The 14,995-nt window shown below is 36.5% G+C and overlaps 1 protein-coding gene across 2 annotated transcripts in view; it reads left to right on the top strand.

Moving 5' to 3' along the window:
* The window catches only part of ERO1B (endoplasmic reticulum oxidoreductase 1 beta), a 59,638-nt gene that overhangs the window by 16,613 nt on the left and 28,030 nt on the right, over nucleotides 1–14,995 (top strand). The window contains exons 4-6 of one of the 2 annotated variants that reach the window (XM_044916461.1): nucleotides 4,868–4,903; nucleotides 8,440–8,481; nucleotides 10,224–10,306. In XM_044916461.1, the coding sequence (XP_044772396.1) occupies nucleotides 4,868–4,903; nucleotides 8,440–8,481; nucleotides 10,224–10,306 (161 nt within the window). The remainder of the gene's footprint in view (nucleotides 1–4,867; nucleotides 4,904–8,439; nucleotides 8,482–10,223; nucleotides 10,307–14,995) is intronic. The other variant, XM_021696089.1, reaches the window with a different exon arrangement.

Genomic DNA, 14,995 nt, shown 5'->3' on the forward strand with positions numbered 1-14,995 from the left:
AGCATTATACTCTCTAGATCCATCCATGTTTTTGCAAATGGCAGGACTTCATTCTTTTTTTATGGCTGAATAACATTACATTGTATGTGTATATACCACATCTTCTGTATCCATTCATCTATTGATGGATGCTTGGGCTGCTTCGTGGTTTGTCTATTGTAAATAATGATGCTATAAACATAGGGGTGCCTATATCCCTTCGAATTAGTGTTTTTGTATTCTTTGGGTAAGTACTTAGTAGTGCAATTGCTGCATCATAGGGTAGTTCTATTTTTAATTTTTCAAGGAATCTGCATGCTGTCTTCCACAGTGGCTGCACCAGTTTGTATTCCCACCAACAGTGCACGAGTGTTCTTTTTTCTCCACATCCTCGCCAACACTTGTTTCTTGAGTTTTTGTGTTTAGTCATTCTAACAGATGTGAGGTGATAGCTCATTGTGTCTTTGATTTGCATTTCCCTCATGATGAGTGATGTTGAGCATCTTTTCATGTGTCTGTTGGCCATCTGGATGTCTTTGGAGAAATGTCTGTTCATGTCTTCTGCCCATTTTTTAATTGGATTATTTGGGATTTTTTGGTGTTGAGTTGTATCAGTTCTTTATATAATTTGGATAGTAACCCTTAATTGGATATGTCATTTGCAAATATCTTCTCCCAATTAGTAGGTTGTCTTTTAGTTTTATTGGTTGTTTCCTTTGCTGTGCAGAAGCTTTTTATTTTAGTGTAATCTCACTAGTTTATTTTTGCTGTTGTTTTACTTGCCTCAGGAGACTTACCTAGAAAGATATTGCTATGGTCAGTGTCAGAGAAATTACTGCCTGTGCTCTCTTCTAGGAATTTTATGGTGTTAGGTCTCACATTTAGGTCCCTAATCCATTTTGAGTTTTTGTGTACAGTGCAAGAAGTCCAGTTTCATTCTTTTGCATGTAGCCATGCAGTTACCCTTTGTTGAGGAGACTTTTTCCCTTTAAATATTCTTGCCTTCTTTGTCCAAGATTAATTGACAATAGCATCGTGGGTTTATTTCTGTGCTCTGTATTCTGTTCTGTTGATCTATGTGTCTGTTTTTGTGCCAGTACCATACCGTTTTGATTACTACAGATTTGTAATATAATTTGAAATCTGGAATCGTGTTCCCTCCAGTTTTGATTTTCTTTTTCAAGATTGCTTTGGCTATTTGGGGTCTTTTGTGGTTCTATACAAATTTTAGGATGTGTTTTTTCTAGTTTTATGAAAACTGTTAATATTTTGATAGGGATTGCATTAAATGTGTAACTTGCTTTGGGTAGTATAGACATTTTAACAATATTTGTTCTCGTAATCCATGAGCATGGAATGTCTTTCCACTTCTTTGTGTCATCTTCAGCTTCTTTCATCAGTGTTTTATAGTTTTCACAATCAGGTCTTTCACCTCTTTGCTAAGTTTATTTGTAGCTGTTTTATTATTATTGGTGCAGTTGTAAGTGGGATTGTTTTCTTAATTTCTCTTTCCCCTGCTTCCTTATTAGTGTATAGAAATGTAACAGATTTTTGTACATTGATTTTATGTCCTGAACTTTACTGAATTCATTTTTCAGGTCTAGTAGTTTTTTGGTGGCGTCTTTAGGGTTTTCTACATAGAATATCATGTCATCTGCAAATAGTGAAAGTTTGACTTCTTCCTTACCAATCTGGTTGCCTTTTACTCCTTTTTGTTGTCCGATTGCTGTGGCTAGGACGTCTAGTACTATGTTGAATAAAAATGGTGAGAATAGATAGATATCCTTGTCCTTTTCCTGACCCTAGGGGAAAAGCTCTCAGTTTTTCCCCATTGAGTATAATATTAGCTATGGGTTTTCTGTCTAAGGCCTTTATTATAGTTGAGGTAAGTTTCCTGTAAACCTATGTTGAGGGTTATTAATCATGCATGGATGCTGTATTTTATCAAATGCTTTTTCTACATCTGTTGAAATGATCCTAAGGTTCTTTTCCTTTCTCTTACTGATATGATGTATCACACTGATTGATTTGCAAATACTGAACCACCTTTGCAACCAGGAATAAAGCCCACTTGATCATGGTGAATGATTTTTTTTTAATGGATTGTTGGACTTGGTTTGCTAGTATTTTGTAGAGGATTTTTGCATCTATGTTCATCAAAGGTATTGGCCTGTACTTGTTTGTGTTTTTTTAATTAAAAAAAATCTTATTTTTTTTGGTAGTTCTGTTTTTTAGTGGTGTCTTTATCTGGTTTCAGTATCAGGATAATGCTGGCCGCAGAGAATGAATTTGGAAATTTTCCTTTCTCTTCTATTTTTTTTTTTTTTTTAATAGTTTGAGAAGAATAGGTATTAACTCTTTTTGGAATGTTTGGTAGAATTTGCCTATGAAGCTGTCTGGTCCTGGAGTTCTGTTTGTTGGGAATTTTTTTATTACTGATTCAATTTCATTGCTGGTTATCAGTCTGTTCAAATTTTCTTTCTTCCTGTTGCTCTTTTGGTATATTTTATGTATCTAGGAATTTGTCCATTTCTTCTAGGTTGTCCAGTTTTTTGGTATATAATTTTTCATAATATTCTCCTACAGTTGCTTGTATTTTTGTGGTGTCTGTTATTATTCTCTTTCATTTGCAATTTTGTTTGGGTCCTCTCTTTCTCTCTCTCTCCCTTTTTTTAAATGAGCCTGGCTAGAGGTTTATCAATTTTGTTGATCTTTTCTAGGAACTAGCTCCTGATTTCATAGATCTCTTCTATTTTGTTTTTAAAATTTTTCTGTATCATTTATTTGTGCTCTGATCTTTAGTATTTCCTTCCTGCTGCTGGTTTTGGGTTTTGCTATTCTTTTTGCATCTCCTTTATGTGTAAATTTAGGTTGTTTGAGATTTTTTCCTGCTTCTTGAGGTAGGCCTGTATTGCTCTAAACTTCCCTCTTAGAACTACTTTTGCTGCATCCTCAAGATTTTGGACCACTGTGTTTTCATTTTCATTTGTTTCCATGTAATTTTTTACTTCTTCTTTGATGTCTTGGATGACTCATTCAGTGTTTAGTAGCATGTTATTTAACCTCTGTGAATTTGTGCTCTTTCCAGATTTTTTCTTGTGGTTGACTTCTAGTTTCATAGTGTTGTGGTCATAAAAGATGCATGGTTTGACTTCGATCTTCTTCACTTTGTTGAGGCTTGTTTTCTGGGCTAATATGTGATCTGTTCTGGAGAATGTTCTGTGTGCCCTTGCAAAGAATATGTATCTGCTGTTTTAGGATAGAATGTTCTGAAAGTATCTTTTAAATCCATCTGGTCTGGTGTGTCATTCAAAGCCATTGTTTCTTTCTTCCTTTTTTTTTTTTTAAGATTTTATTTATTCATTTGACAGAGACACAGCGAGAGAGGGAACACAAGCAGGGGGGAGTGGGAGAGGGATAAGCAGGCTTCCCACTGAGCAGGGAGTCTGCTTTTCTCTCTGACCCTCCCCCCTCTCATGCTCTCTATCTCATTCTCTCTCTCAAATAAATAAATAAAATCTTAAAAAAAAATAAAGTCTATTTTGTTTGATATAAGTATTGCTACTCTGGCTTTCTTTTGACATCCATTTGCATGACAAATCTTTGTTCATCCTCTTACTTTCAATCTGCAGTTGTTTTTAGGTTCGAAATGAGTCTCTTTTAGGCAGCATTATAGATGGATCTTGTTTTTTTATCCACTCTATGTAATCCAGAGACATCCACCCTATGTCTTTGGATTAGAGCATCTAGTCCATTTACATTCAAAGTAGTTACTGATAGATACAAATTTATTACCAAGTTGTTACTTGCTTTGTGATTGTTTTGTAGTTTTTCTCTGATCCTTCTCTTGCTCTTTTTCATGGTGTTTTGGCTTTCTTTAGTGATATACTTGGATTCCTTTTTCTTTGTTCTTTTCATAACTATTGCTGGTTTTGATTTGTGGATACCATTAGGTTTGTATATAACATCTTCTGCATATAGCAATCTATGTTAAGTTGATGGTTGCTTAAGTTTGAACCCATTCTTTATTCCTTTCTGCCCAACAGTTTAGGTATATGGTGTCATATTTTGTATTCTTTGTGACTCTCTTGACTGATATTTACAGATATACTTATTTTTACTGCTTTTATGTTTCCTACTTTTCATACTCTTACTTCCGGTTTTTTCTTTCCAAAGAGTCCCCTTTAACATTTGTTGTATGACTGGTGGTAGTAGTCATAAACTCCTTTAGTTTTTGTCTGGGAAACTCTTTATCTTTCCTTCTATTCTGAATGACAGCCTTGCTGGATAGAGTATTCTTGGCTGCAGATTTTTCTTTTTAGCACTTTCTTTTCAGCACTTTCTTTTCAGCCACTCTCTTCTGGCCTACAAAGCTTCTGCTAAAAAAAAAAATCAGCCGATAGATTTATGCGGTTTCCCCTTGTATGTAACGGTTTTCTTTTCTCTTGCTGCTTTAAAAATTTTTTCTTAATCACTACTTTTTGCCATTTTAATTACTATGTGTCTTGGTATGGATCACCTTGGGTTGATTTTTGTCGGGGGATCTCTGTGCCTCCTGGATCTCAATATCTGTTTCCTTCCCCAGATTCAGGAAGTTTTTAGCTATTATTTTTTCAAATAAAATTTCTCTTTTTCTTCTTCTTCTAGGATCCCTATAATTTGAATGTCATTACACTTAATGGAGTCACTGAGTTCCCTAAGTCTATTCTCATTTTGTATAATTTTTTTTCTCACATGCTCAGCTTGATTACTTTCTATTACTCTGTCTTCAGGTTGTTAATTCATTTGCCTGTTTCCTCTAGCCTACTATTTATTCCATTTAGTGTATTTTTATTTTCATTATTGTGTTCTTCATCTCTGATGTGTTCTTTTTTATTTCTGTGTTAAGGGTCTCACTGATGTCCTCCACTCTTTTTCAAGTCCAGTGAGTATGTTTATGATCATTACTTTAAATTTTCTATCAGTCATACTACTTATATCCATTTCACTTTGGTCTCTTGCTGTAATTTTTTTTAAATTAACATATAATGTATTATTTGTTTCAGGGGTACAGGTCTGTGATTCATCAGTCTTATGCAATTCATAGCGCTCACCATAGCACATACCCTCCCCAATGTCCATCACCCAGCCACCCCATCCTTCCCACCTCCCTCCACTCCAGCAATCCTCAGTTACTTTCCTGAGATTAAGAGTCTCTTATGGTTTGTCTCCCTCTCTGGTTTCATCTTGTTTCATTTTTCCCTCCCTTCCACTATGATCCTCGGTCTTGTTTCTCAAATTCCTCATATCAGTGAGATCATATGATACTTGTCTTTCTCTGATTGACTTATTTCGCTTAGCATAATACCCTCTAGTTCCATCCATGTAGTTGCAAATGGCAAGATTTCTTTTTTTTGATGGCTGCTTAATCCATTGTATGTATATATACCACATCATCTTTATCCATTCATCTGTTGATGGACATCTAGGCTCTTTCCATAGTTTGGCAATGTCCACAATAGCCAAAAACAGTGGGGTGTATGTGCCCCTTCGGATCACTACATTTGTATCTTGGGGGTAAATACCCAGCAGTGCAACTGCTGAGTTGTAGGGTAGCTCTATTTTCAACTTTGTGAGGAACCTCTGTACTGTTTTCCAGAGTGGCTGCACCAGCTTTCTTGCTGTGGTTTTGTCCTGTTCTTTCATTTGGGACATATTCCTCATCTCATTTTGTCTAATTCTCTATATCTGTTTCTGTGTGTTAGCAAAGTCAGCTATGCGTCCTCTTTTTTTTTTTTTTTAAGATTTTATTTATTTATTTGAGAGAGAGAGAATGAGAGAGAGCACATGAGAGGGGGGAGGTCAGAGGGAGAAGCAGACTCCCTGCCGAGCAGGGAGCCCGATGCGGAACTCGATCCAGGGACTCCAGGATCATGACCTGAGCCGAAGGCAGTCGCTTAACCAACTGAGCCACCCAGGTGCCCCATCTATGCATCCTCTTGAAGGTCATGGCCTTATGAAGAAGAGGTCCTGTGGTGCCCCGCAGTGCAGTTGCCCCCTGTTCTCCAGGACCTGGCACTTCAGGGAGTGTCTCCTATGTGTGTTGCATATGCTCTGCTATTGTGTCCTGGCCACTTTTTCCTTTAGTCTAGTTGTCTGCAGAGGCTCTCTTAGCCTGTTCTGGGCTGTGTTTTGTCCCCTGCTAGGGTGCGGCACATTTTAACAAGGTGTGCTGGTCTGTTTGTGAAACGATACCTGTTGCCTGCACTGGTGGTTGGGAGGCTGTGTGGGTGGGGGACCAGTTTTAACAGGGTGTGCCTGTGCAGGGCCCACAGCTCCTGGACTAAGGCCCTGCAACGTGTGGGTTGGGAGAAGCTGCATTGGCGATGTTTACACTGGTGGTCTTCTGTGGGAGGGGATCCGCAGCCAGAACTGAAGCAAATGTGTTGAAAAGGGGATCTGCCCAAGGTGGGTAGGGTGCACTGTAAGCAATTTAGGTAGGGGGTGTTGCATAGTGCTGGTTCCTGCAGGTGCCTATGTGTTATGCTGGGTTAGGGGTAGGGGGTGAGGGAAATGGTGCCTGCCTCCTCCTTTGTTCCTGGAAGGGTCTCTCCCTGTGATCCCTGCCTCTCTGGACATGCTCTGAGATTTGTAAGTAAATCTCCCTCCCATATGCCCTGGGCGTTTTTCAAATTGCTGCTTCTGTGCTGTAGCTACCTGGGCTGTTTGCATGCTGTCTTTTTTAAGGGCAGGAACTCTACTTCCTAATGCCTTTCAGACTCTCCCAGAGTGGAGCTGCTGATTTTCCAGATTCCAGGCTTCAAGTCCCACTGGTTATAGGAACTCATGAAATTTGGACCCTCTGGCGTTCAAAGTCAAAAGTTATGGGGATTGGTCTTCCCCGTGCAGGTGTGATAGTCTATTTCTCACCCCTTTCTGTGCCTCCAGCACTTGACTGTGGACACCCAAGGCCTGTTTCGTTCCCCACTGCATCTCTACCCTTCCTACCCAATTCGATGTGGCCTCTTCTTTGCCTTTAGTTGTGGAGTTTGTTCTGCCAGACTCTGGGTTGTTTTCTGGATTATTTGTGCTGATGTTTCTGTTATCTAGTTGTATCCCTGGGATGAGGTGAGCTAGGGTCCTCCTACCCCGCCATCTTCCCAGCCTCAGTCCCAGCTAGGTTTATTTCATGCTTGATTTTAGTTATTAGTTTTACATTTATCATTACTTCTAGTAATTCTCTTTTGTGATTGTTATGTGTTGTTCATGACAATCATCTGTGATGCCTACCCCAGTATTTCTGGAAGGCTTGTTATTAAGATTTGCGGAAGTCAAGTCATTGCATTTAGTAGCATCAAACCTTTAAAAAAGCTGCTGAAGATTTTGATTTTAGCACATTATACTGTACTAGTCAGAGGACACATTGCAGCCAGAAGTCACTTTTGGTTAGTATTTATTCCACGTTTTAAATTCAGGGTGCGTGGCTGCTAGATTTGACTTGAGTTTTATAGTCTTCTCTCTTCTGCCTTCTGTTAGATGTACTAGCAAACACTGAAATAATAAAATACTGGCAGCAAGTAACATTTTAATCTATTAATCTTTTTATTGATTAGGGAAATATCTCTTATCATCATTATTATTATATTATTCTGACAGGAAGATATTTATTCTGAATATTTGGCTAAATTTACCTATGTTAAAATTTATCATGAAACATGAAAAGATTTTAATAGGTAATTTGCTATACCGTAGATTCAGATGTTGGAAATCGGTCCCCTAGATTGATCAGAGGATCAACCTGTGATTTTCTGCTTTCAGATATGATTTTTTGTTTAAAATTGTGTCTGAAAAACCAGTTATAATGATTTCTAGATTTGTTTATTAAAGCCTAAAACTAATTATTGGCTTTGTAGAAAAGAAAGCTGAATCTACATGTGGATTTTTATTAGTAAACCCTGATTACCTAGATTGGTAAACCCTAGGTGAATCCTATGGACCAAAGAACTAATTCTTTAGGTATTAATCCCAAACTGCCTTCACTTTAAATGTCAATTTAGAGCTGAAATTGAGATTGAGCATAAAATTTTTCAAAGAACTTTGAAAATTTTTAAAGCTTCTGTTTCTGTGGTAAGAAAGTTTATGGAAAAGTGATTTTTGTCAGTTTTTTTTTTAACCTAAAAATTATGTAAACTATTCCATACTGCATGAGTTTAAATTGTAGCTGATTTTGACACTCTTATTTTGTATATGTCATTCAGTTTGCTAAACTATGATTTACAAGTCCGTAAAATTGGTGTAATTCGTTACCATTTATCTTAAAAGAGGTAGTATGAAAACAGAATTTGAATGAATGTTCATTTTTTCATCATAGACTAAAATAGGCTTTGTATTTGAGCAATGGCATTACTAATTTGTGAAGAAATCTCAAAAAAAAAAAAGGAAGATAACTTCCTAAATTTTTCTTGTTGCTATTCTTTTAAGAGCAAAATTCCAGTCGGAATTAAAGCTGGGAGTTCTAATAAGGTGAGTCACTTTTCTTCCTTGAATATTTTTTCTTTACATTGTGAAACTTACCATTTACTGCTTGACAGTGGTTGCAGAAGGAGCTGTACTGGGGCTAGTTGGGAGTGGGCACGTTTTGCCCCACAGTCCCAACTTTCTAATTCTTGCAGCAAGCAGAGAGCTTGTATGTTTTTATAGTTAAATTATATAGCTTCTTTTGAGATATTTCAATTCTGTTTTCTCTAGACAAACTATAGTAATATAGTATAACTACAGTATCAGATGGCCTGTGCAACAGGTGTTTTATCATGCATGTATTTTTAGTCTTGTGTTCCAACTAATCAACCTGTCCTATTCAGGATTATATTTTATAGAGCAAACAGTTATCAAGGTATTTGGAGCATAGTACTTTTAAGTGGCATTAAAATATTGCTGTGTTAAAGATTACCCTTTTCTTCTTATAAGCATGTCATAATTTACTTAGCTGTGCATGTTTTTAGATAACCGTTTACTTCTAGTTTTTCACTGTCATGTACACATAATAAAGATCATCATACCCTCTCCTTCTGCTTCCTCTCTCCATTTTCTTTTTGTGTTTTCTCCCGTGTGGTCTTTTGTTTGTGTTTACTCTCCTTTATTTTTGTTTCAGATCTAAAATAAATAAAGTGTTAGAGACATTTGACATCCCTTCTGGACTCCTTCCCAAACCCATTCTGTTTCCTCCCTCCCCAGAGATAGCCACTTTTTTGAAATTGATGTGCGTCCTTTTGCGATACTTCTTCCTTTTAACTTCTATTGCACGTGTACCCACAAGTAATGTATAGATCTTTTTTTTTTTTTTAAAGATTTTATTTATTTATTTGAGAGAGAGAGAATGAGAGACAGAGAGCATGAGAGGGAGGAGGGTCAGAGGGAGAAGCAGACTCCCTGCCGAGCAGGGAGCCCGATGCGGGACTCGATCCCGGGACTCCAGGATCATGACCTGAGCCGAAGGCAGTCGCTTAACCAACTGAGCCACCCAGGCGCCCAATGTATAGATCTTTTAATACGAAGTTTTAAAACATTAAGATTATATTTTTTATTTTAAAAATACTTTTTCAGTTATTTTTTACTCTGCATTATGCTTTTGAAATTTTGTCTCTGTTAATATATGTAGCTTTGTTAATTTTAATAGTTGTGTAGTATTCAATTGTATGTCATTGGTTAGCTCTTCCTCTGTTGATGGACATTTCAATTGTTTTGAGTTTTTTGCTATTACAAACAGTGATGTACCAGCATTTTCATCCTTTGTCTTATTGTGTACACATGTAAGAGTTTTCCTAAATCGATATTTAGAAGTAAGGTTGCTGTGCCACTGGTTATGCCTATCTCATATCTCAGCATGATGAGGTAGTACCAAATACCTTTCTAAAGTGGTTGTACTTCGTTTGTGGTTTTAACTGTTGCTCAGGATATGGTTTCAGTTGTAAGACTGTTGGTTCAAGGGTTTATACATTTTTACAGCTCTAGATAAATATTGTCAAATTACTTTCCCAAGAGGGTTTTCTCAATTTACATCATCACCAACATACCAATGCTAATTGTTTTTAATGTCTTATTTAGTTGGTGGGAATTTGTGACTCATTTTGATTTGTATTTCTTACATATGTGAGAGATATTGATAATGGGATATATCTGTGTCATCGTTGACAGATTGCCAGTGGAACTTGAAATAAAGAGAAAGGTAATAGTTATTACTAAACTTACTATGTACTTCCTTTCAGTACTCGAAAGTAGCAAACAATACCAAAGAATTAGAAGATTGTGAGCAAGCTAATAAACTGGGAGCAATTAACAGCACACTAAGGCAAGTTTTATTTTAGTAGTATAAAAAATATTCTCTTATTTAGTATATTTATATCAGAAATCTTCTGTTTTTCTTGCGATATTTTATAAAACAGTAAAGTTTCAAGTCATTCTTAAAAGGAAGAAGTTATTCCTCATCCTCAATTTCATGATTGCTTTGCTTCCTCCTCTTAGTGGATTTGTTCTTAAATTTCTAGAATGTATCATCAATAGTGACTTTATCAAAATGTAAAAGTATAGAAGATTGCCCAACTAGCAGGGCTTATGGATCCATTCTTCCAGGTTATTATAGTAAAAGGAACTTGAACCTCTAAGCCTTTTGTAAATAGTAATTCAATCTGTGTATTACATTTTGAACGGGAAAAGTTATGATTACCATAACTATTAAGTTTCTTGTTTTTTTTTTTCTAATGACTTTTCCTTATTTTCTCTAAGTAAAAACCTCCTTTTGAAGGCCAACAAATTTGTGAGTGGTCTCAGATCATGCATTATGAAATGACTGAACATATCTATAATTGGGTGTAGGGAATGGATTATTACTGATATTCTTTTTAACTTCAGTATTTGTCTAGGTTGGCATTTGGGTACTATAATTGTTAAAGACTTAATAAAGTTATCAGTCTTATTTATTGAAGAAAAATTTTAATATAGAAAACTAGAGAAGATAATATAATAAAATAATATAATAAATTCACTCCAAGTGAATAGATATTAACTTTTTCTACCATGTTTTTAAGAAAAGAGAAATATCAAAGATAAATCCTACATCCCTACACCCCCTACATCCTAATTCCCAATCCTATTTTCTTTCCTTCTTTCTGAGCAGTAACTACTATCATGAATTTGCTGTATATCCATCTATGCTTTTGTTTTTATTATATATAATGATGGTTATTTTATATATGATTTTATTTTTCTCTTATATAAAATAATACTGTATTTAACATTCTTCAAATTTATTTTTACACTGTACATTTTGCTTTCTAGATCTGTCCATGTTAAAACATGGAGATTTGTCTCATTCTTTCAACTGATGAATGGTTTTTATCATATGACTATCTCCTGTTTTACTTATCTCTTCCCCTACTGATAGACACTTGAATTATTCAGATTTTTTACTTTTACAAATTACGCTACCTTGGCCACCCTTGATAATTTTTTTGGTACACTAGGAAATTTGGCATGCACTAGTAAAATTGCTGAATCTTAGGATTGCCCACGTGTACCTAGTCTTGATACTGCCTGATGACTTTCCAAAACACTTGTGTGGCTGTGTACTGCCCCCAGTCCTGAGAACTTGTTTGGTTCTCCGCATCCTTGCCGAAAATTGATAATGTTTGCACATGAAATAGCATCTCATTTTTGTTTAATTTATATTTTGTTGACTACTAATGAGTTTGAGCATTTTTTTATCTGTTTATTGAATATTTGTGTTTCTTATGAATGAATGCCTGCAATATGTCAAGCACTGTTCTAGAGTATTAAGCATATAGTGGTGTACATGACAAATTCTTTTTCTCATGAAGCTTAATCCTCTTTGGAGATATGCAGTTAATAAGTAAAATACATAAGAAGTAAGTGAAGTGATGATGAGTGCCCGGGAGAAGTAAAGCAGAGAAGAATGACAGAGGGCTCGGAGTGGTGGGGGTAGGGGCGGGAAGTTGCACTGTTGTAAATTGGATGGTGAGAGAAAGCCACAGCGATAATGGGACATTTGCACAAAATGCCCATGAAGACGTAAGTCATAAGTCATAATATGCCTGCCTGGGGGAGGAGTACCTAGGCATGCATAATTGTTAGTAAAAAGAACCTGTGGCAGGAGTGTGCCTATATTTGAGGAATCACAGGAAGACCAGTGTGGCTGGAGTACAGTGGTCCAGGACAAAGTAGTAGAAGACCAAGTCAGAAGATGCTAGGGATGGGGGGCAGGGGTAGGGTGGGGTGGAGATCTTGAAGACAATTAGGAATACTGCTTTTAAACTGAGTGGAATGAAAAGTCATTGGAGGATTTTGAGAGAATGCTTTGAGGGAGCCAGGTGTTATGTTGTGGAAGCCTTGCTATGTGGTTATTGTAGTAATCCAGATAAGACAGGATGGTGGTTTAGTTTAGGGATAGCAGTAGAAATGATGAGAAGGGGTCAGATTCTGGATAGATTTTGAGGATAGAGCTGACACGATTTGCTTAAGGATTTGATGTGGGGTATGAAAAAAGATAGGAACTATAAATGACTACAAGGTTTGTAACTAGAAAAATGGGAGTTGCCATTTACTGAACTGGGGATACTTGCAGGAGGAACAAGTTTGATAGAAAATTATGGTTCAACCTTGGACTTGCTACGTTTGAGCTGCCTATAAGACATCCAATTGGAGATGTTGAGCAGGTAGTTGGATCCACAAGTCTCAATTTCAGGGGAGAGATAAAATGTGGGAGTCATGTGTGAATATATGGTATTTAAAAACCATAAACCTGAATGGGATTACCCAGGAAAGAGTATAACTAGAGAAGTCATCCAGGGATTGGGCCTTAAGTCATTGTAGGATTTTAAGGTAAAGTACCTGTTTATATTCTTTGCTGTTGTTTCTCCATGGGGGGTGCGGTGGGGTATGGAGGTGGGACAGTGTATACTTTTTTTTTTTTTAAAGATTTTATTTATTTATTTGAGAGAGAATGAGAGAGAGCACATGAGGGGGGGAGGGTCAGAGGGAGAAGCAGACTCCCTGCCGAGCAGGGAGCCCGATGCGGGACTCCATCCAGGGACTCCAGGATCATGACCTGAGCCGAAGGCAGTCGCTTAACCAACTGAGCCACCCAGGCGCCCGACAGTGTATACTTTTAAATTATCATTCATTTGTAGGCATTCTTCATATAATCTGATAATAATTCTTTGTTGGCTATATGGGTTGTTAGGGCTTATCTTTTAATTTTGCTTATAAATATTTTGTTGAACAGAAGTAATTTTTTTAACTTTTAAATTCAAGTATAACACAAATATAATAAAGTATACAAATCTTAAGCATAAAGGTCAGTTTAATTTTACAAAGTGAACCCAACTCTGCAGCAACCATTCAGAACAATGTACTTGCTGCCCCAAAGATTGCTATGTGTACCTTCCTGGTTATTACCACCGTCCACAGTTAACCGTGATTTTGAATTACAGTAGCAGAGATTAATTTTGCCTATTTATATAAATGAAATAATATGGAACGTATTTTTTTTGTGTCTGGCTTATTTTATTAAACATCATGTCATGAGAGTCCTTCATGTTCTCGAACTTAGTAGTAGCATTTAATTCTTTTTTCATTGGTTTCCATAGTTAAGACTGCACCAAAATGTTTCCATCCTATCATTGATAGTTGGAGTTTACCACTTTGCAGCCATTTCAAAAAAATATTGTGGTGGACATTTCGTGGTGCATTTGGTATGCCTTTCTGTGTAGAATATACCTAGAAGTGGAATTAAGTACTACTGCCAAGTGGTTTTCCCAAAATGACTCCTAAAATACATTGCCACTAGTAGTGTACAAGAGTTCCTCATTCCACAACTTCTCCAACAATTGGTACTATAATTTTTAAACAGCTTTATTGACATTTAATTGAGCTGCAGTATACTGTACCTGTTTAAGTATGCCATTTGGTGGTTTGACAAGTGTACACTCATGAAAATCAGCTTAATCAAGATAGTTATCCTGTCTACCACCCTGAAAAGTTTTCTCATGCCCTTTGAAAATCACTCTACCCCGTTCCTTCCTGCCCCCGCATTTCTCACTTTTAAGGCTTCTACTTTAACTCAGCGCCATCTTGACAGGAAGCCCTGGGTGAAGCCCAGGAAATTGTTATGTAAGTAGCTTGGCATCCATCTTCAAACTGACTTTTAGAAAAGCTGGACTGCGTTCCTTCTAACTCATTTGTACGCCAGACTGGGCCAGCTCTGTTAGCATTAGATTAGCCTTCCCTATCTTTTCTGCTGCCGTGGCTTTCAGGCAGGGTTTAGTTTGAAACAGTCAGGAAAGCATCATCACATAAGGATGCTCAAAGATAAAAGTTCCTCTAAGTTAGTCATATTGTTAACAAGAAAATAGGAATTTATGTCACAATTGCTTTGTTCTTGACTATTTTCAAACAGAAGACTTAGCTAATTAAACATAACTATAGCTATCATCTTAGCTGTAACTAGAACTTAGGCATTCGTGTTTTATCGCATCCCGTATTCCAGCTGAGTCAACTATGATACAAGTATTTCCATTAACTTGTATTAAGTTAATTAAGTATTCCCATAGGAGAAAAAAAAATCCCACCATGAATTGGAAACATTTATTGATAAAGTTGGTGTAGTGCAGCCAGCCTTATATATTCTTGGCTATGATAGTAACATATTTAGGAACTACATCATTTGTACTTGGTACACAAATAACTTTTTTTACCTTATTTTTTTCCTATTGTGTGGTAAATAAAGAAGAAGAATAGTTCTCTTATAGATGTTGCCGTTATGTATTTAAGACAGAGAAGGTCTGAATATAGGTTAAAGTGAATATAGGTCAAAGTTTATTTGAATTACTGTAGTTCCTTTATCAGTTCTCCAAGTAGAAATCTTGATCATAGATTTTATTAAATGTGAGGTAGTATGGAAAATGAATGATATGCCATGATTAAAGTGACATTGGTGTTACCAGTGAATAACACGTAGGAAGGG

This window comes from Neomonachus schauinslandi, chromosome 6 (assembly GCF_002201575.2).
Source record: "Neomonachus schauinslandi chromosome 6, ASM220157v2, whole genome shotgun sequence".
In the NCBI taxonomy this organism is placed as follows: Eukaryota; Metazoa; Chordata; class Mammalia; order Carnivora; family Phocidae; genus Neomonachus; species Neomonachus schauinslandi.